Genomic DNA, 21651 nt, shown 5'->3' with positions numbered 1-21651 from the left:
GCCTGGTCGCCGGGCCGACGCTGTTTTTGCCGCCTCGATCGACCCGATCCGGTGCATCGGTACACGGCCCTCCACTTAAAACGGCCGGCCATTAGGGCGCGCAGAATGTGTCGCCTCAGCGCAGCCGTCTGACGGCCGCCGCCGCTGCCGCCGAGCAGAGGACGAAATTACGACCTGGGCGGGATGGCCCGGGTGCACATTAGCGCCGAATGAAATGATTATGCCGCTGGGAGAGAAAAATCCTTGGACCTGAAATAATCAACTGACCATTACCGAACCTGACTTTTGAAATAGTAGATATCTTGCTCTTTTGATTCGGCGCAAATGACGCTTATCAAGCGTCAATTCTAAGTAACCGTCACGACCATGCGTGGTTTCCGAGATACGCAAAGCGTGGCAGCGAGGTCACGGCCTGTCACACCATCGCTGTGATCCGTGGCGGGGCGGGGGGCGGGTGGCTATGACAGTCAGCCGTCGCCGGATACGACAGGGTGTGGTCCGGCCAGCGTATCGACCGCATCGTGCGGGCTTCAGCTCTCCGCTGCCCGCCTGGGATCGGGCTCAGCTGACCACATGGCAGTCGGCTCGCGGCGTCCGGCGATTGTGGCGCAGCGGCGACAAATGAAGCGGCCCACCGTTAGCGGACGAGGCTTCCGCCTTTTGTTGTAAATTCGATTGTCCATGAGCGCAGCGGTGACTTTAACAACAAAAATCGTCACGTCGCCAGCGCTGCTCTTTGGATAGCGGGACTCCTGACCAGCCGCTCGATATTAGGATTCCAGGGCAGCACGACGCGCTGCATTCTTCAGCCGTCGCCCTAGGACGAGGCCAGGGTGTACCGTTCGCCGTGCCCGTGCTGGTTAGTTCCACTGCCGCCGGCTGCAGCGCCGTGCCAGCGGAAACACGCCGTGCGTTGTGCACAGGGCATCAGACCGTTTCCCGGCAGCTATGATTACGCGAATGAGACTTGGTGCACCGCACCAGAGCGCTGGAAATAATTGTCGCCGCACTTCCGAAACAGCTCACCGCGCCAGATCTGCGTCCATTTGGCCTCATTTTGTGCGTGCGTCGGTGCAGTAACGCAGCGGTGCGGCTACAGTAGCGTCAATTTGTACGTAATGAAGCCCGCGGACTCCGTGATCAGAGGACGTTCATTCCCGGATCCCTCATGCGAAGTTGACTGGGTTACTTTTGGAGAAACTTGGCGATGCGCTTTTTTACGAAAACCTCAGCAGTAACAACACAGGAGAGCAAAGTGCAGGATTTTCCGGCCTCGTGATCTTAAAGGCAGCCTGATGTGATCAAAATCCATCATCCAAGCATCTAATCCAGAGCGATGTCTTTTCCTCGGCGCCGCACTGTTTCACCGCGAGCCTGTTTCACTGGCGCAGCCCAGCCGGCCGGCTTCACGCCGGCATGACGACGTGCCCCGCTGATCAGCGCGCCGTGAAGCGACCATCGGGACCGGGGCTGGCCGTAATTGCTGACAGGCACTGTCGTCCACAGGACGTGACGTGGCATTCCGGGACTGACACGGAAGAGATAGTGGTGCTGGATGGTGCCCCCCCTATCCCCCCTTCTCTCACCAGTGGTACTCCTGCCCGCTAAATCTGGCCCCTGTATGCGCCCCGCCACGCTTCTAAAGAAAGAATCCCGCCGGTTATGGTGGAAAACAATAGCCGATAGGCATCTCTTCAATTAGCGGCTTGTTTTGCGAAGGTTGGCGCGGTTTGCGGCACCACCCGATGGGCACCGTGTCGTCGCGACACGCCCCGCCGTGTCAGCTGAGTGAGACTTGCGACCGGGCCATGGCTGACGGGTGGGAGGCGGGGCTGGCGATCCCCCGCTGGCCTGGTGTGACAGCAAGGAGAGGGGGCCGAGGCGCCGCATCCGGCGGGTGTCGGTCCGTTCCCCTCGGCTGCCCCCGCCGCCTCCATTAGCCGTCGGCCGGTGAGCATGGCCAGCGATCGGAACCGGCGGGGCAGGTGCTCGCCGTCTGACCTCCAACCGCAGAGAGTCACCGCTCGCGCGGCCTTGCCTGCACCGCTGACACCGCGCAGGCGGCGGTCCTTTCTGCACGGCGGCGCACTGAATAGCAATCACGAATAAAGTGCCATAACGGCTCATTGCGTCCAGTCAGATTGTGTTGCTTTGGAAGACGGTATGCGCTGTGAAGTGTTGGCTAGCTTTTTGAAATACGCACATATATTTTGATGAAGCGCGACACTAAACATAAACATAGTTAAAAGGAGTAGTGCACCGGCACACCCCGGCACTGACGCTGATGAACTTTTCTTTGAACAGCCAAAAGATGAAAGACATTGTTCGCCCTGGAATGTTGGCATATATTGCGCTAACGCGTTTCCATTCAGAGCTGGTATGATTCCGGTGAAAATGGCTAGTGGCGAATGATGATTCATTACACGCTGTTCCATTAGCATTCGCGTGGCACCCAACACAGCTCTGAACTGATGGAAATGTGATTGTCTTTCTCGGGACCCGTGAGCAAATATTTAAGTCCTGCGACAAGTCTTGGCATTAAGTCAATCGATGCGTGTCCAGGTCCCCACGCTCGTCCGGGCTCCATTGCTAACCGCTGTGTCTGTTTGTGTACCGCAGCTGACCGGCGCGCTTGTCTGTGTACCGCAACTGACCGGCACGTCTGCCTGTGTGCCGTGACTGACCGGCACGTCTGTCTGTGTGCCGTGACTGACCGGCACGTCTGTCTGTGCGTCACCAGATGTACCGCAAGGAGGCCGGCACGGGTCGCATCTACATGGCACTCTCGTCCGACTCGTCTTGCCACCGGGACCTGGTGAGCGCCACGCGCGGCTACGAGCGCCTGGTGCTGGACGCCAGACCCAGCCAGCCGTGGCCGCTGGCCGTCCGCCAGGCCTCCTGCTCCTTCCCCGACTGGGCGCAGGGACACTGGCAGCACTCGCACGTCGACGGCGACACCATGGTCTACAAGGACGCCAAGAACTTCAAGACACACACAGCGCGCTGCATCGCCGGCCACGACGAGAAATACGTCATCTACTCCCGCTCGCAGTGGTGAGTGGCCCTCTCTCTCTCTCTCTCTCTCTCTCTCTCTCTCTCTCTCTCTCTCTCTCTCTCTCTCTCTCTCTCTCTCTCTCTCTCTCTCTCTCTCTCTCTCTCTCTCCTCTCTCTCTCCTCTCTCTCTCTCTCTCTCTCTCTCTCTCTCTCTCTATCTCTCTCTCTCTCTCTCTCTCTCTCTCTCTCCTCTCTCTCTCTCTCTCTCTCTCTCTCTCTCTCTCTCTCTCTCTCTCTCTCTCTCTCTCTCTCTCTTCTCTCTCTCTCTCTCTCTCTCTCTCCTCTCTCTCCTCTCTCTCTCTCTCTCTCTCTCTCTCTCTCTCTCTCTCTCTCTCTCTCTCTCTCTCTCTCTCTCTCTCTCTCTCTCTCTCTCTCTCTCTCTCTCTCTCTCTCTCTCTCTCTCTCTCTCTCTCTCTCTCTCTCTCTCTCTCTCTCTCTCTCTCTCTCTCTCTCTCTCTCTCTCTCTCTCTCTCTCTCTCTCTCTCTCTCTCTCTCTCTCTCTCTCTCTCTCTCTCTCTCTCTCTCTCTCTCTCTCTCTCTCTCTCTCTCTCTCTCTCTCTCTCTCTCTCTCTCTCTCTCTCTCTCTCTCTCTCTCTCTCTCTCTCTCTCTCTCTCTCTCTCTCTCTCTCTCTCTCTCTCTCTCTCTCTCTCTCTCTCTCTCTCTCTCTCTCTCTCTCTCTCCTCTCTCTCTCTCTCTCTCTCTCTCTCTCTCTCTCTCTCTCTCTCTCTCTCTCTCTCTCTCTCTCTCTCTCTCTCTCTCTCTCTCTCTCTCTCTCTCTCTCTCTCTCTCTCTCTCCCGTGAGCTGATGCGGCTGATCTGCAACAGGCAGGAGATACCGCATGAGGAACCGTTGTCCAGTGGCCTTCAGACAGTCATGGGGCTGTGGCGCACGGTGGCCACCGGGTTTTGTGAACCGGCGTTTTGTCGGCGGGGTGGGAGTGAAGCAGCTGTCCCGCCCTCCTGCCAAAGTCTGCAATCACGGGCCGTACATCGGGACGTCTGGCGACGCCCAGACTGCGCCCCGCGACGGCTCGGAATCCCGGCTGCAATGTTCGGTATTGCGGAGGGTTCTCGGAGCCGGCCAGTCCAGATGACAGCGGCGACCACAGGCTCGCGAACGGCTGGCGTGGGCTGGCCGATCAATGAACTCCCTGAGTCACTTAGCCATGCCTGCAATGCTAATGGGCTGCGTTTGTTTGGCAGCGGCGAGGAGGCTTACAACTGCATCTGGCTGAAGCGGAGAGGCAACAACGTCATGGAGTTTCAGCTAGGTGAGTGTTAAGTGACTGCTGCGTCCCATTATTCAGGTCGTATAGCTGTGCTCATGACTCTTAACGAGCCCGTTGCCACCGCGTGGCCGTGGTTGTCTCGGATATAATCCCTGCGTGGGAGGCCGAAGGCCGAGTCCGTATTACAGTTCGTGAACTCTGCATCCCATCAGCGCGTGCTGATTGTATCATGTGTCAGGATGATTGCGTAGCGCTTAGGCAATGCTCGCAGCATGGGCGTATGATGGGAGGAGCGATTCGACCGCCACTTCAGGCTCATTTCGAGGGTCAAATGAATCAGTGAACGAGTGCGGCAGACATACCCTCCCAGCCGTCTCCGGAATGTGTCGACGCCAGTTTACCGGGCGGAATTAACGACCGAGTTGTTAGCATAGGGTTGGCCAGCAAGCACACAGCTAACCGGGTCAGGCTTGTTTGTTCTGTTGAAAAAGAATGGTAATTGGTTTCGGCGTGGTATGTGGCCGGTGTTTGGGTGTAGTGAAATACAAATCACTTCCGACACCTACCCAAAAGCGCCACAACTTTTTCTGGTTGTAAAGACAATTTTAAACACGACCTCCAGTAATTTTTAGTGGGATGGCTCGATACAGAAAAGAAAGCGATCATGAAGGCCTCCCCATTGCTTCATTGTTCTCTATGACATTTGCTGCGTAGAGGTCGAGCTCGCTTTTCTCAACTGGTAAATTTCAGATCGCTCCGATCAGTGCTTCGTCCTGCAAGATGCGTATGGGGAACTTGGGGTAAAAAATGATGTAGGTCAGACACAAAGATCACTGCAGGTCACAAACTTGAACGTAACATTCTAATCTGCAGTATAAATGTCTTGCGGTACTTTACGTAACGTTTCGGTATTATTTGTGGCTCATTTGTGATAATGTTCTGCGTGCAGACTGCAGGCACGAGCACACGTGCTGGACAAGATAGGTTAGTTTCAGCTCCATTGTTCCACTGATTTCAATGGATGTATTTACCCTGCGAAGACTCGCTTCATTAGACTCCTTTCAGTGTTTTTGCGACGCCTCGGAGTGGTTTTGTATGCCCCTCGGACGCATAGCACACGTCACTATTAGTTTATCGTTGGACAGTCGTCGTATAATATTCTGGACACAAAAAGCAGGCAGGTGCTAAGGGGCCGATAATTGGGGTCAGACGGCGACCGCTGCACCATGACCTTTATGAATCTGAAGCGGAGTTTCATGGTCATTCACATTATTTCCGCGGATGGCAGTTGTAAGCATGAATTGGCTATTGCCATGGCCTTAATGACATCTGCCAGAATACATCGCAAGCAACCTGTGCTGCTGGTCATCGTCAGTATCTAGAATTGCTGTTCCTTGTTTAAAAAGAGCTCGAGGATACATGTCTAGTGTTGACGTCGCTTTGTTAAGGACCTGGAACGTAGGAATTTAACTCAATATATTTTTTACGAACGGTGCTTAAGTTGAAAGTCTATGGGTATCAATAGACACAATTACCAGGATACGAAAGATAACAAATTTAAGCGTTATTGCGATTTGCCGCGAGTTTTAAAGATTGTGATAGTTTGTAGTTTTGAAAATCGCGCTGCCCATTTTTGTCTTATGAATAACCATACGATTCTCCTACGACGCTGAAAGTTCGCAAAGCTTTACTTATTTGTTTTCTAACTTGTCAATGTGTATTCTCGATCTGATACATTGGATAAAAGGAGTCGTCGGACTCAGGGGAAACGCACTTGACTTTTCCCCAGCTGGCTTAGAGTGATCATAAGTTTCTCGCGCATCTCTCTATGTGAGCTCTCCGCAGAGCGACTCTAGCGCCATGTAGTCCGTACCACCCATCATGACGTCACGACATGACCAGCACGCGCGGGTTCCAGGTCTCAGTCCGGCCATCACGGCCAATGACGACATGTGCGAGCCACACCAGTTCCTCGAGACCGGCTGGATTACGCAAGGACGTGAGTCATCCCGATTCCTCGGGTATTTGATCGGCGCCAATGTCCGGCACGGCGGCCTCACCGGCGCCGATGTCCGGGACGGCGGCCTCACCGGCGCCGATGTCCGGAACGGCGGGCCTCACCGGCGCCGATGTCCGGGACGGCGGCCCCTCGCATCGGCAGCGTGTTCGATCAGCTGGCGAGTCGGCTGTCGTAGCAGCACCGCAGCGGCGCCGGCGGTTGTTCGGCGCGACCCATTGAGCGCTGTTGTCCACATCGCGCCACCTGTTGGGCTCACCGGTTTGTCCGCGGGAACCAAAGCGAAAAGCGGGGACAAATTTCGGAGCATTAACGTCAGCTCTCATCAGCCGGCCAGTACGGCTCATCGGAATAAGCCGTTTAGGCTAATCCGATGGCCGTTCACGCTGAACGACGCTGGGACCAAGCCATCCGCCCTCACGCTTCATCGGGTACCACCCGCCCAACACGGGACAGGCCACGCTCGAGCGTTCGCCTCGGGGGCAAATCGAGCCCGCAGATCCTCCGCAGTGAGCACGTTCTGTGCCTCACTGCGTAGTGGGTGAAGCGGCGGTCGTTGCTGGAGGCACAGCACGAGATAGCGTTGGGTTTCGAGCAGGGACCACCCACACCAGGGCCGACATCCCGCTTTCCCCCGCCCGGTCCTGCCCAACCCCAGTTCCTGGGATCTCCGAGACGGGTGCAGACGTGGTGTGCTCAAAGTCAAGCCGGACGGGCGAGGCCGCGGATTGTAGCGCAACGTTTTCCCGTCATTAGGGAAGATCGTATCGGGCCGAAAGTGATACGATCTGCTAATGACAAAAAGGAGCAATTTCATGAGCCGAGCGGGCTGAAAATGTCCCCTGTTAGCGTATCTACGCGGGCAAAAAGTGGGATTTCTAGCCGGTACCTGAGCACGAGAAGCCGTAGATTTCCGACTTTCTGCTTGTTGCCCGGCGACGACAGTGTTCAGCCTTCCGCTTGATTGAGATCTCTCCGTCCCAGATCTAAAAAGCTCGGGGAGTGTTCGCACCCGTCCGACTCAGCACAGCATAATGCTGTCTTGCTCTGTGGCGATGCCTTCCGCACCAGTCTGCACCATGCTCGCCGGACGCCACGTCATATCCCCGCTTGGTAACCGCAACTCTACCTGAGGTTATCGTCCTGGGTTCTACGTACTCCCCGCACGTGGACAATACTGAGGTCAGATGTGCTTCTACAGGGAAGCGGATTCTTCAGGAAGCCTCCTGTCCCGTGGCCGGAGAGTACGAGGGCATCATCCCCAACACGGACGGCCAGCTCTGTGCCAAGCTCTACTCGGACTGCAACAACCCTGACATCATGTTCTACACCGTGGTCAGCTGCCTGAATGCCTCGGACATCTATGAAGGTGAGTTTTTTGGACACGAGATCCAAAGAGATACCAAGTTGTAGTCTTGTCTTGAGCACGTTCCTGCCTCTCAACCTGGTGTTCTGAGTCTGAGGAATGATTGTGTGGTGGGTGAAGTACTTATTTCTTTTGGTGGTGACACTTTCAGACATTAGATTAAGCGAGACGTGTGGCCGCGGAGCACACCTCCATTCGACTGGACCTTTGCGACTAACAGCGACTGCCTTTGTTATTCGATGCTGAGCGAGCGGCAATCACATGAAGGTCATATAAATTGTCTAGAATAAATACCCCTAAAACACTCCGAAATACTTATCTCAGCGATCGTCGTCTGCGCTGAAAGGGAAACGAACGGCGGCTTCTTCCAATTCTTTTCTTGTACTGCTCCTGCTGAAAGCTGCTTTAGATTCCTTTTAGAATCTAGGGAATTGCAAATCTGGTCAGCGTCAAATCACCGAAGACCTCTTTGGTTGACGAAAAGGCAGCTTGGTCGGCAGTGCGCCATCCTACGCTCTTGCGTTTGGCTGCAACTCTCTAGCAGTTTTTGATCAAAACAGCTGCAAGCAAAGCGCCCGGCTGCGGATCCCTAGCATGCGCAACCAGCAACTAGTGCCGTCTCGCCCCCTCTTACTCATTCCGTCCCTGGTTGTGGCAGTGGCAGCGCGGCTCCCTCACCGTCGCTGTTTTCAGGGACGCCGCGCGCTGTCCCACCGCATCCCCCGCTAATCCGGGCGGCGGGCGGGCGACCCCCCTACCCCCCCCCCCGCCCCCGCCCCCGCCCGCCGGCCGCTGGTGCTTACCGCGCTGCCGAGCCGGCCGCGGTTTGGAGGCACGGCGCCGGCGTTCGGCGGCATCCGGCCGCGCCGCCGTCGCCAGCTCCCGCCCCCGCCCTCGCCCCCGCCTACTGCCTACGACCCGTGGGCGTACTCGCGGCGCGGCGACCCCGTCCGGGACGGCGTCGCACCACCGGCACGGACGCCGAACGACAGCAGCGGCGGCGACGGCGGCGGCGTGTCGACGGCGGTGCGGCCGTGGCCCGGGCTCGTGGGCAGGTTCAGCGGCGGCCAACCTCTGCCAGGCGCAGTGGACGGAGACGGGGCGGCGCCGCAGCGGCCGGTCCGGCCGGCGATCGTCCCTGTCGGCGCCGCGGCCACCGAGCCGCCGCCTCTGTCGCTGGCCGCTTTCCACGAAGGTAGCAGAACGACGCCGCACCTCACGCCGGCGGCACAAGCGTTTGTGAAGGCGGCACGTGCGAGCACGACACGTGTGGACACGGCTCACGTGCGCTGGGGGGTTCCGCGCAGGCGCCCAGCGCGTTGCGTGGCCACGTGCACCAGTTGGGCAGCGTCGTGTCGGACGCCACACGCCTGGCTCAGACGTGCCGTGCACTGCAGTTTGCTGTCACGAACCGCACGGTCACCACACACGATCCGCAAGGCAGGCCAGGCGTGACGTAATCATGGCAGGTAGAGGTTGCGTTTTCACCGATTCTGACATCCACCTCGTAACCATTGCACCGCTTTTCAATGAAGCCCATCCCACTTGGGATTTCGTGCAACACCTATCCCAAAGTTTGAATGTAATGTCATCGCTTCAGCCGCGCAGCTCTGCCTTTTCAGTGGTAAAGCTCTTCTGCGCCACGCATAAAACCATAAACGTTTAAATCGAACTCTAAAGTCTAAATATGGCCACGCCCTCGGCGCGACCTCTGGTGGGTCGCGCGGTGCGACAGCTTCAGACATTCAAATTGACTGTGATGCGGACCCGTGCATTATCTGGGTTTCTAATGACCTGGTGCGAAATGGGTCACATCCGAAATGACGCATTTCAAAGCTTTTCAATAGCGGGAACGTTTCTGATTAACGTGGCGGAAAGGGCGATCCTAGCGTTCCACTTCTGCCTCAACATGCAGATCTGATGCGATCAGAGCTGTCAGAAAATCAATTATGGTCTGTAAACATCATTACAATGTGAATGGCAAACTATCCTCGGGGACCAGCCGGTAATTGCCCGTGGCCGGGCCCGGCCGCCGGAGCCGGCAGCGGAGCCTCCAGCGCAGCCCCGGCCGGGCGGCAGACCGCAGGGAGCGGGCCGCGGCGCGCGGCGCCCGGCCTCTAATGCCCCAACGCTGACAAATTGGCCAGCGGTTGTGGGCCGATCGAGGGCTGGTCCCGGCGGCCGGTGGACCCGCGCGGCAGGCGTAACCCTTGCGCTGAGCCTCGCCTGCCGCTTTGTCTGCAGCCGAAGCGCGCCGAGGGGAGGGGGTCGCGTGGGGCGGGGTCGGCCGCCGCGCCCTTCCTGGCCGCCACAGCCGCATCCGGAGCGCGCGGCTCCTCCCACCGGCCGCGCGGATCCGGATCCGGCCTGGATCCGGCCAAACCTCGCGTTGGGCGATGGACGAAGGACTGTGTCGGCCGGCCGCGCCGCTATGGACTGGACGGAGAGGCTGTCGGAGCTGCCAGCGCCTATCAGCTCCGACACCCGCCGCCGCACTGACGGTGTAGTATCACTGGCAATCTAGCGCCTCTGTGTTAGTCACCATCTCTCATTCCGGCCCGAGTGCACAGCTCAAGGGCCCGCCGCAGTATGCAGTTACCAGAGTTTTTTCTCATCGTCTAGCACACTTAACGCGCTGAACGTGCTGGTTCGATGGGTGATTTTCCCAGCGCCAGGCGGGCACGTAGTTTCAGTCGATGCCAACCTCTCACCATTATCACGGCGCATGTGAAACGATGCAAATTGGCGGGGCCTCGCGTCCAGACCGGACCCAGGCCGACCGCAGTCGACGGACATGGTGCCTCGGGCGCCGGCCTGACCGCAGTCACGTGACCGGCCATGCCATTTATAGGACCGCCGCCAGGGGCGCACTAAGGCTGAGCAGGGGTGGACCGCCGCGGCGTTGTCCGGTGGTTGCACTTGCAATGCTTCCGGAGGATGCGGGAGGATGTGTAGTGATTCGATTCGGTTGCACAGAGCAAATTATCCGAGACAGAGAGGGCATCCAGTAAAAGTGAGCTATCGTTTCCGTATGACACGGTTTCCGAAGGTTTCCTAAAACGCGCCGCTTTTCGCCGACATTAGTTATAGCCGGCAATTACCGGCGCTTACCCGAGCGAAACTTTGGCCGCCGGTCCTCCTCGACCTTGCCGTCGCGGGAACACCGTGGGACGCGTTTCTCTTCCGCTGTCGCCACACCGCCGCGGTAAAAGTAGCATAGTCACCGGCTCGTGAGGACCGGCGCCCGTGTGAATCACGAGCTGCTCGGCGTGCCCGCACGCCGCCGTGACGTCACGGCAGCCCACGGCGGGCGGGGACGTCCCTCGGCGGTGACGAGGGTGCGCCGGGTGGGCCCACGTCCGCTCGCTGCACGCGGCGCTGGCTGTCCCGGTCTGGCTGCTTTGTTCCTGGAGAGGTAAATGACGCAGGTAAGCCGACGGAGCACGACGCCGATACGGCCCGGCGAGATGTCAGGAATTCTCGGGTAGATAAGGAGCTGCCCATGACTTCTCCGATCATGCTATGTGCTACATTGTGAAAAGCTCGTTCGGGTGGTAGGCGCCCCAGAGTTCTGTTCGCCGACAGGGTTCTGTAAATCGAGCCTAGCGTGGCATCGGCCATCTCTTTGCAAGGAACACTGGATGACAGATCGGGAAGGAAGTCGTCGAAATGCTCGGATATTTCTGACTCCGTACGGGTGGAAGCATTTCCCGGAGCAGCCGGCTTTCCTGCCGGCGTTCGCCCGATTGTTCCGGTGGCGAGCGGCGGCCGCTCCGATGACGAACGGCCGCTCCGGTGGCGAACGGCGGCCGCTCCGATGACGAACGGCCGCTCCGGTGGCGAGCGGCGGCCGCTCCGATGGCGAACAGCCGCTCCGGTGGCGAGCGGCGGCCGCTCCGATGGCGAACGGCCGCTCCGATGACGAACGGCCGCTCCGGTGGCGAGCAACGGCGCGGTGACGAGCTCGGGCTTTCCGTCGGCGCGCGCCGGCGCCGTGCGGCCCAGACCGTGCGGCCGCGGTGCGCGACTTTTTGCCAGCGTATGGTCGGAGCGCGCCGCTGAAGTATTGCGTTGGGAATACTTCACGTGTGTTTGGTGACCTCTGGGCCGACTCTGCAGGAATGTTAATTGGGTGTGCGCGGCGGCGGCGGCGGCCAGGCCGTCGGACTGATGAGGCGGTACCTCGCTGCCGCAGCTGGGCGGGGGCCGCGGTTTAGAGCGGCAGGCGGACGTGTGGGGCCTCCGGTGGTGCGCAGCGTATCCTGTTGGCGCAACGCGTTGGGCTTCGAGTATCCCCGCATACAAGGATATGGACTGTGGAAGTGCGGACGCTTGTGCATGTTTCTCTTCTGTTTCAACTAATTTTCGGAGTGGAAATGAAACTCCTGGTGGTGGTTTCTTCTCTGAATTGCTAGCATGCTAAACCTGGACTGCGAACTGCTTCTTTACGCACGATTGCTCCCATTTTGAAGTCCTGCGCGAAGGCTTCTTCTCTGTTTGCCAGTGCTGCTCAGTGTTTGCAGCAGCACTATAAATGATTTGAGCTTAGAAATGCATCTCCCTAATGAGACAAATTGCAACGTTTATATGCATATCAATGGCTATAGACCTAAAATACAGACCATGACCTGCGATGATTTTTTGGTGCTATTGTTCTTGCATCACTGGCCGTAAATTTTGAACACAATAGTGCGCTTTGTCACATGACTACCGCCACTGACCGCTGGTTGTCCGTGTCCCTGGAGCGCAAGCGCCACTGCCTGGTCACGTGACCACCGCCACTGACCGTCGGTGTCCGTGTCCCTGGAGCACAAGCGCCACTGCCTGGTCACGTGACCACCGCCACTGACCGTCGGTGTTCGTGTCTCCAGAGCGCGAGAGTACCGGTGTCTGGGCACGTGGTCGGAGGGGGACGTCATGTACACGTACACGCAGCGGCGTGACGTCCTCTCGTACGAGTGCTTCGCCGGCCGCGTCATGGCCGACGGGCGCGTCTTCATCGGCGAGGCCGGCACCGACGAGAGCTGCCAACGCCGCGTTGACCCCACGCGCACCGGCATGCTCATCACTAAGACTGGTGAGTCTTTCACGGAGGCCACCACCAAGACTGGTGGGTCTTTCACAGACCGCCACCGAGACCGGCGGGTGTCGCGTAGTTCATCATCGAAATAGATGAATCTTGCAATGAGATCACCACTAAAACGTAACAAAATCGCGATCATACGTGTTCTGGAAAAGTAGTTAACATGAACGCGCTCTGCGCTCCCGCCTTACCATTTGCGTTGGCGCAGTTGCCCTTGTCGCGTGGCGCCTGGCGATCCCCGACGGTCACGTGACCACTGCTACCGATGACCGGTGCTGATGACGTGCTGACCCGGCAGCGGCGTGCTACAACATCGGCGTGGTGGTCCCGACGACGGCGGCGCCGGCGCCGGCGCCGCCCAGCCGGCGCACGCGGCCGCCGTCACCGCCCCCGCGGTTGCCGGCGTCGACGCGGGGCCGTCCCACCAAGCCGCCGGTCCCAGAGCGGACCGTCACCCGGCCCTGGAAGCCCATCACTGGTCAGTTGCCTCCGCGGAGAGAATGAGGATTCAGGGTGATCTGGCTCGCGCGCGATCTAATGTGGGGAAGGATGTGGGTCGGAGTGAAATTGAGTGCCTTTTGCAGTTACGAATCGATCCATTCAGCCTGCTTTGAGCATTAGCTCGTTTGACATTGATAATGTTTTTGACGAGCATAATTGCAATAATATCGCAAAGCTTGACATTAACAATCAAAACTGAATGCGCGTTTTCACCGAGAGGGCCGTCGTTGATCGATTTCCTGATCATTTCAGCTCGTCCCGGCACGCAGAGCTCCGGGAGCAGTCCACGCTCGTCGCTGTGGGCGTGGGTCGTCATGGCAACACTGGTCACAGCTGTCCGGCTCTAGTCCGCCGACCGGCGCTTGTTCAGTGCCGCTTCGTCCGAGCTTTGTCGGTGACCTATGTCGGGTCAGGTCACACGAGACTGGTGGAACTGGACAGTGATGGCGTGCAACTAGATCGGATCGTCGGCCTCAGTTCTGCTGCCGCCAACGATCCCGATGTTCCTGTGCAAGTCAGTGCATCACGTTATCCTCATCTGTGATATACGAGTGTAGGCGTTGTGTTTGTTCCTCTGATTTCCTTTGTTGATGAGCTGGTTCTCTTCTGGGCAGAAGCGAGCTCTGCGGTGAGCCGTGAAGTGCGTACGTGCTGCCGGGTGTTAGGCCTCTGTGGTGTGGAGCTGTATATACGATTGCATCACATATCCATTTTGACGGGATGCATACGGCTTGGATTATCTATAGTTAGCCTCGCGCTAAGTATACTGGATACCATTGATGGATAGGCACAGACCTCAGAGGAGAACGAATGCGATTATGTACAAAAGATATTTGTATTGTCGCTCACTCTACTGCTAAGAGTATCACATAGCTGTGATTGTGATACCGTGTTGTAACAGTGACGCATATTGGTGTGTTTATGCCCAGTGTTTTTGTGGCGATGCGTAACTAAGACAGACGTAATACAGATATGACATGAGATACTGTATATTATGTAGCTTACATGATACTACCTGAATGCCGAAGGCTACAGAAAGCGCTCGGACACGAATAGCTGACAGGTGTACGATTATAACGGTGAACTTATATTCAAAGGACTAAACAGTAAGTTACGAATTTCGCGTTCCGTTTCCTTTTCATATCGATGCTTGTATGGCTAATGTAGTCGTCACTTACGAGACGTACGAAACATTCACGAAGATATTCATTCAGTCGGCCGGTGGCGGTCTGTCAGCGCCGATACCTTGTAACTCCATGATCAAACCGAACAATATTTGATTTGGGCCAGCGGGGGGGGGGGGGGGAGGGGAAACCCAACCACGTCATCATGGGAACACCTCACTGGTTTTAAAATGTCCTCCTGCTTATTTTCAGTTTGAGTCTGCAGGCATATAATCAGTTGGAAATCGCGCAGAACGTCTGCTCAATCAGCGGCTGAAAAACAGTTGTCAATACGGGCTCTGTGTGGCCCAGAAGCCAATACATGATCATGATCTGCATGATCCACCCAGAAGTCAGTACAGATTCTACGTGACTCAGAAATCCATAAACACGAAGGCAGGCGGCAGCAGTCATCGGGAGCAATTTTCAATAGGGAGAGTACATAATGTCCACAGTACTTTTCAACCTATCCATGAGTACTTCTTCCTTGACACTGCGCTACATGACTAACCAGGTGGCCAGCCCCACAGCCGGCACCTTACAGACTCCAAGTGCACTGGGGCGGGATGTGCCGACGCTAGGGCGGTGCCGCAGCTCCCCCTCCCTCAACGCCGTCTACCCCATCATTGATCGCTGTTTTCACCTGGGCAGATCCGGCGGCGTTCTCACAGTCACGGCCCGCACTGCGCCGCTCCCAGGCGCCAGGAAGCGGCGATTACGAACGGGTCATCCCGGACCCGTGTGAACCCCGGGCGGCGGCTGCCTCCGCCACCGCCGGCTACCGCAGAGGAATGCGCCCACAAGAGTCCGACCACACCGCTGGTCAGGTCACAGCGCGCTGCTTAGCGGCCAGATGTCAAGTGGACTGTCGGTGGGAGTCGAGCAGATCTGTTTGTAAAACGGTTGTGGCTTGGTGCCTCACAATAACGGTATCGATAACAGTGTGGTGTCTTACAAGCTCCTAAACGGCCGGAACCCGCGTCGATCCACGGCATCACTCTACGACGAGTGTTCTTCCGGTCAGTCGGCGAGCGGGTCTGGTCAAACCCGATGGGTGGTTCGATTCCTGCCGGTTAATATTGGACACCGTGCTTTCATCATCTGGACGCGTGACACACCTTGGCTGTCTTTCGACTCCTTTGCTAAGCAGCTGTGTGTAGCTTTGCCTTGCCGTTGGCGCCGCCCACTGCAGCCGCTGCTCTGACTGGTACGGCACGCCGGCTGACCCTTCCTTCTCGGCGCGTGCCTCCCACCTGCCCGGTAGCCGTCCATTGTTTATAAATTTTGACAACCGGCTATCTGCATATTCAAATCGCTCCATCCTATAAGCAGGCGATAATTTGGTGTTGATGAATCTCTTTGGCTCCCCGACCCAACGCACCACTTATGGCCAGTATCTATAATCAGTGACCTCCGGGCCGTACGCGACCCTAGGACGATTGATTTGATTACTTGGGTGTACTTCCACGCATTATTGATCGGCGGAATGTGTTCCCGGTTCTGATCGAGCCGAGTCGGACGCGGCTGGAGTCGATCGAGCCGTGTCGGACGCGGCTGGAGTCGATTGAGCAGGATCAGACGCGGCTGGAGTCGATCGAGCCGGGTTGGACGCGGCTGGAGTCGATTGAGCAGGGTCAGACGCAACTGGAGTCGATCAAGCCGGGTTGGACGCGGCTGGAGTCGATCGAGCCGGGTTGGACGCGCTTGGAGTCGATTGAAGAGGGTCGGACGCGGCTGGAGTCGATCGAGCCGTGTCGGACGCGGTTGGAGCCGTTCATCAGGACCGATCCTGTGCGCTCGCTCCAGCGCTGTCACAACAGGCGCCCGGCCTTCCCATGGCGCCGCAATCTTTATTTGAGTCTCGCCGCTCTCCATAACTCCCTTGTTTCCACTTGGCTGCCGCTTTGCCGCGTTTCACACGACAGCGAGCTGGCTCTTCCCACGCCATTCGCGCTGCACCGGCCGCGGGCGTGGTGGCGGCAGAGGGTGGCGGCCTTCTCGTGTGATGTCATCCGACACGGAGCCGTCTCTCCGGCGCCTCGGCTTTCCTGGACGCTGTGGCGTCGGAGCCCGACACGTGTCGCCGTCCCACACAATTCACCGGCAATAATAACACGCGACGATGCTTTTTGCGCTTTCCAGAGCGACTTCTGATATCCGCACGCCTCTAAAACAGCTGTATTGCGCCTCGATTTAGCGCCGCGTTTTTTGCTGTTTTTTTTTTAGGTGGGTGGGTGGTTGGCAAATCCCCATTTTCCTGATCAGTACTGAACAGAATAGTGAGAGGCATGAAATGGTGTGTAATATCTTTGTTTTCATAAAATAGCGGCCTGGAATGACCCCAGATATCGGTGGTGGCAGCCACACATATGCGAATATAACTGCAGTCACCCCACATGTGGGAGGAAGTTATGAAACATGGCGGCTGGTAGACAACGACCTTTGGCATAAATTTTGCACGGCTGAGGTCTATTATGTGTTCACATAATATCGTATCGGTCACTGCTGAGAGTTACCCTAAGTGAGGCTGTCGTAAATGTCGCTGATTTTCCAAGTAAGAAGTCGATTATTTTTAACACATGAACCGGATAACTATCTTTGCTTTCGTAGATGCATCGGATTATATTTCGAATGTTACCGTCGCTACCACATGTGTTATCGGTGTGAAACGAACGAAAACAGAAAAAGAGAAAGACATTAATATCCGATTAACAAAATCAAGCCAAGACCTTGGATATTGAGGCATACGCCCTTGAGACCGCGCGGGTTCTCGCTGTCTGGTAACGGGATGAAGTATCATGCGCTTACATTGCACCTGCCCATACTTCAGCCTGAATGCGAGCTCGCACAGCATAAGCAAAGCTCGTCGTAGACTTTTACTATGATGGAACACTGGATGTATCACCGTCTTTTGGTGTCCTGAGATGCCCATCATTGACGAGAATTATAACCTTTCATTCAAAAACTGTTGTGAGTAATTTCAGTTTCAAACAAAGCTCGCCTATGGCATGCCGCTAACGTGTTATGGCGTACCTCTGGCAGTGCTGCATTCACCTATGAGAGACATTTGGAGCCCCATGGGATGACACTATGGCATCAGCTTACCCTATCGCAGTCACAGAGCTGGCACACCTTAAGTGATCGAATGTGACTAGTGGTCAGGCTTGATTATTGTATTGGCCTATGGTTCTCAGTGGCAGTGGTCAGCGGTCTCTGGCGTCGCTCTGGCCTCCACTAACAGCTGCTCTGAGAACCCGTCCCGTGCGGCGATGCTGGATTCGTGTCAGCCATCGTCGGCTTGGCTCCCACTGGAGCCGCCTCTCCTGGCTATGCGGCGGTATCAGCGGCTATCTCCTGTCTCCCGATAGCCTGCCGGCGCGAACACGCAATTTCGGGGCGGACAAGACCACCAGTTGCGTGCAGAAACCCCCACCCGCCCGCCTTTGCTTAATTGACGCCTGGCCGTTAAAAACGGCGGATGTTTTAATGAAGCTAAAGGCGATCTAATGAGCTATTCGCCCTCATCTGCGGCCGATCGTCGGTGGCGTGCGCCCCGATGACTGACGGGGGTGATGACAGCGCACGTTAGCCCCATCTCTATCTTGGACTCGCGGGGTCCCGACCATCTTTATCTAACGGTTCATGTCGGCAACCATCTGCGGACTTGGAGCTGCTGACCATCTCTATTAAACGTTTCACAACAGCGCGGGTCAGCAGCCACCGGCCCATCTCTATGGAATAGTTCAAGCTCCGTGCCCATATATCTATCGAACAGCATATAAAAGTTGGACCCGTTTCTCTGGAGCTATTTGTCATTAATCATTTCAGAAGGCTTAACCTCCATCAGACTGCTACCTCCATCAGATCGTCTACTACCACCATCAGACCGTCTACTACCTCCATCAGACCGTCTGCTACCTCCATCAGACTGTTATGGATATCGCCCAGACGCTCTCTCCAGCTTTTTGCGACAACACCCTTCACCAATGTTTCGAGCCCATCTCCCCAGAGCTGTTCATAAAGGCAGTCCCGGGGCAGAGTCTCAAATACTTATTTTCGTGATCCTCGCGCACAAGTGGACGCGGGAAGAAGAAGACGTGCGTTTTCAGAAGAAATGAAGGTTTGTTGTTCACATCGGCTGGAGCGATTATGCAGCAAATTCACACTCTACCTTGGATCACGCTTCCCTGATAGCACACCATCTCTGATGCATCTTGAGGACGCCCGCTAACCAGGTCAGGCCGAGACTAACTGAGTCACGAACATTTGAAGTGGCTGCTGGGGCAGCATTCCGGCATTGTCGAACCGTGATCTGAACACAATCATCAAGGTCAAATATAAAATAAAAGACATCAGAATGGAGTCTGACAAAGCAAAGCTCACACGTAAGGATTTGGCTACGTTGCAGCTTAACACGCACCCGGGTGGCCGGCTAGATACCCTTCGCTCGGGTGGGGGTGAAGGTCAGTTTGACCCTCCCCGCCGAGATCTTGGAAACTAAGAAAGCTAGAGACACCAAATTTACCGGATATGTTGACCTGTACGTGAATTCATTTAGGTTCACGTTTCAGGTTCCTAAGTTATGGTCTTCGGGTCAAAAAAGGTCAAACAAGGTCAAGTTCCGGGATGGTCTCCAAAGTGCCCCGGAACCTAGATAACCGTTTCTAAGCAAACGGTCACATTCTCATTCAAGGTCAGTGACCTTGTTTGATCTTTTGAAGGTTAAGGTGACCCAAAATCATACAAGATTGCCTTGAGTTTTGCATTTGACTAAGCAACAAAGATTACGCTAGGCAGTATGTTTCTAAAAAATATGTTCACCTGGGTCATTTTGGGTCAATGACCCATTCGAACCTCTAAGAAGTCCATGGAAGATGTATAATGCGGTTCCTGCTAGCAATTAACTCGAAATGAGCGCCAGAAAGTATCCCATACAGCACTAGAGTAACAAAGAGGCTAGAGGAGCAAAACAGGTTGGTTTTGACCTTCATACCTGACCTTATGTGAATGCAATTTGCTCATTCAACTGTTGTGTTGTCTGTGAAACATCCCAGAGATGTATGGCTTCACCTAACCCTCCGTTGTTGGATCAGGTTGAAGGATTCCCTAGAAATTGCCTTTGCTGAAACCATGGCCTGGCTTTGATCTACCATAGGTAAGCGACCTTACAAGGTACATCTAAATTATAGATGCCAAACGATCCGCTATTTAATTTTCTACAGCAGGCAAAATTTAGCGCGGCCACGCCACGCCGTTCACAAATCATTCTGGAAAAACCTTCGGGGGGTCAATTTGTCCCCCACCCGGGCGCGTGTTAACAAACTGTTCTAGGTAATGACAAATAATACAAAATACTAAACTTGCTCATCATTGTTTGATTGCGTGACAATAAAGATTAGGACGTCAAAGTTGCATGAGATGTGCTTCCAAGTTGTCGGAGGTAAAACCTCCGAAACTGCGCGACCACAGCAGGGTTTCAAAGGAATCTGAAAATAGTCCGGGGCCATGTTTTAAAATCACGAGGGGACATCCCGGGTCCACAATCCTGGATCAAACCTTAGGGTCATCCGGGGTCGCCAAAACTGAGAATTTAACCAAAATCAAAACCTGAAGCAAATGTTGTTTGCATGGTAGGATATGATCACGCACGCCTGTGTTGGGGACCCAGTGGACGAGTCCAAATGCGTTCACGGGACAGTAATGGACAAGCCGCATTTGCCTCCAGACGCACACAGGGCTGCGCCACAAGCATCCACGGGCCGGGACGTTCAGAACGCGCCCACATTGGTCGCCCGTCTCGGTGGGAGCGGCCCCCAGTCGTGTGCCGGTGACCAGCGCTGGGAACGGCGCGCCTCCACTGTGAGAAACATGGCCGGCGGTGGCGACCGGGCGGCTCGCGCACGTCTGCCGCCCCGCTACCATTGGACCGTTCCGTGTCTATCCCCATCAGCGGATGTGAATGGGCTATAAAGTCATACGGCCGCTTGTGCCTGACGCGCCGAAATTATGCTTCTGTTCAGGGGCCGGAGGCGGTTCGCGGTAATCGTCTGCTGCAAGAAGAACGCCTGGCGGAGCGTAATAGGGTTATATCGCGGTGGAAATACCAACAACTACTAAATATCACCGGATGGCTGTACAATTCCCTGCTAACACTAATAACACCACGAGCTTCACCAGTCCGGCGAGGCATCATGTACTTGAATTTCGTTGTATGCGGCCTGCACACTCAAAAACGTACGTAATGGGAACCCCACAAAGGCTATAAACCAGTCGTTAGTGATGGCGGATACAGATATGTAAGATCAAAGCGTCAAAATACATTAAACTATTTGTAATGAAGAAAAGAACAATTGCCTTACAGGTCGAGACTATTTTGGATCAAAGTGCTTGCTGGGCACTGCTTATCACGAACATTTTGATCCCATAACTCCACATGTTACGAAGTGTATTACTAAAAGACTGCGATATCTAATAATGGTTTATGATAATCATCTCATCATATTGATCACAACACACAGAAAATAGTCTGAGGCGCTTAAGTCAGTCTAACAGCACGAGTTTGTCTTTCAGCGTGGTGCATGTTTGTTGATGAGCTTGGCAATATACGCCTAATTACATACAACTTATACTGTTTTTGCATGCGGCGTGACAAAACACAAAACGAAGGAGCTTTCGATGCATCTATCGCTAGCAGTGCGGTTCCAAACAGCGTTCCATGCATCTGACCATATCTTACAATACCATTGGATAGCCGCTTGCGTGCGTTACAATGGCGTCAGCTGACGTCCCCAGTTGGCACGCCCAAGAACGCCCAAGCACAGCGCCAGGCCCAAACGTAGTCGGCGTGGCATGGCTGAGGCAAGGTGCCCGCCCCATTTGTTCAGACGGCTTCATGAACTGGCCGTCTTGTTGCATGCACTCTTCAGCGACCATATGAATTTGTGAGTCGTCTGGTTAGGAATCTTTGCTCGTTGCATCCTTTGTTGTCACTAACCAGGAGGTGAACTACAAATGTTAAGAATGCTGTCGAAGCTCGTGAGCGCCACATGTAGATGAATGCGTTGCACGTAATTCCAAGTATTAAAGTATTTGTCGATGCACTAATATCATTGGGCTGGTCTCCTTCCTTGAAACTTTTCCGAGTTTTCATAAAATATGAATGGCAAATTGTACGTGTCACCGCAAGGGTCAGGGAGTCGTTAGCAGGACACCGTAAGTTCCAGAGCGTGACGTGGGC

General features: G+C 55.5%; 1 protein-coding gene across 1 annotated transcript in view; it reads left to right on the top strand.

Annotated features, from left to right (window-relative positions):
• LOC119107655 (uncharacterized) overlaps positions 1 to 21651 on the top strand; it is a 119632-nt gene that overhangs the window by 16419 nt on the left and 81562 nt on the right. The window contains exons 6-9 of the mRNA XM_037231171.1: positions 2741 to 3054; positions 4259 to 4326; positions 6203 to 6283; positions 7503 to 7670. Of these exons, the coding sequence (XP_037087066.1) occupies positions 2741 to 3054; positions 4259 to 4326; positions 6203 to 6283; positions 7503 to 7670 (631 nt within the window). The remainder of the gene's footprint in view (positions 1 to 2740; positions 3055 to 4258; positions 4327 to 6202; positions 6284 to 7502; positions 7671 to 21651) is intronic.

This window comes from Pollicipes pollicipes, unplaced genomic scaffold (assembly GCF_011947565.3).
Source record: "Pollicipes pollicipes isolate AB1234 unplaced genomic scaffold, Ppol_2.1 Scaffold_6686;HRSCAF=7923_pilon_pilon_pilon, whole genome shotgun sequence".
In the NCBI taxonomy this organism is placed as follows: domain Eukaryota; kingdom Metazoa; phylum Arthropoda; class Thecostraca; order Pollicipedomorpha; family Pollicipedidae; genus Pollicipes; species Pollicipes pollicipes.
Note: the sequence above shows the minus strand (reverse complement) of the source record. Positions and strands in the feature narration are given on the sequence as shown.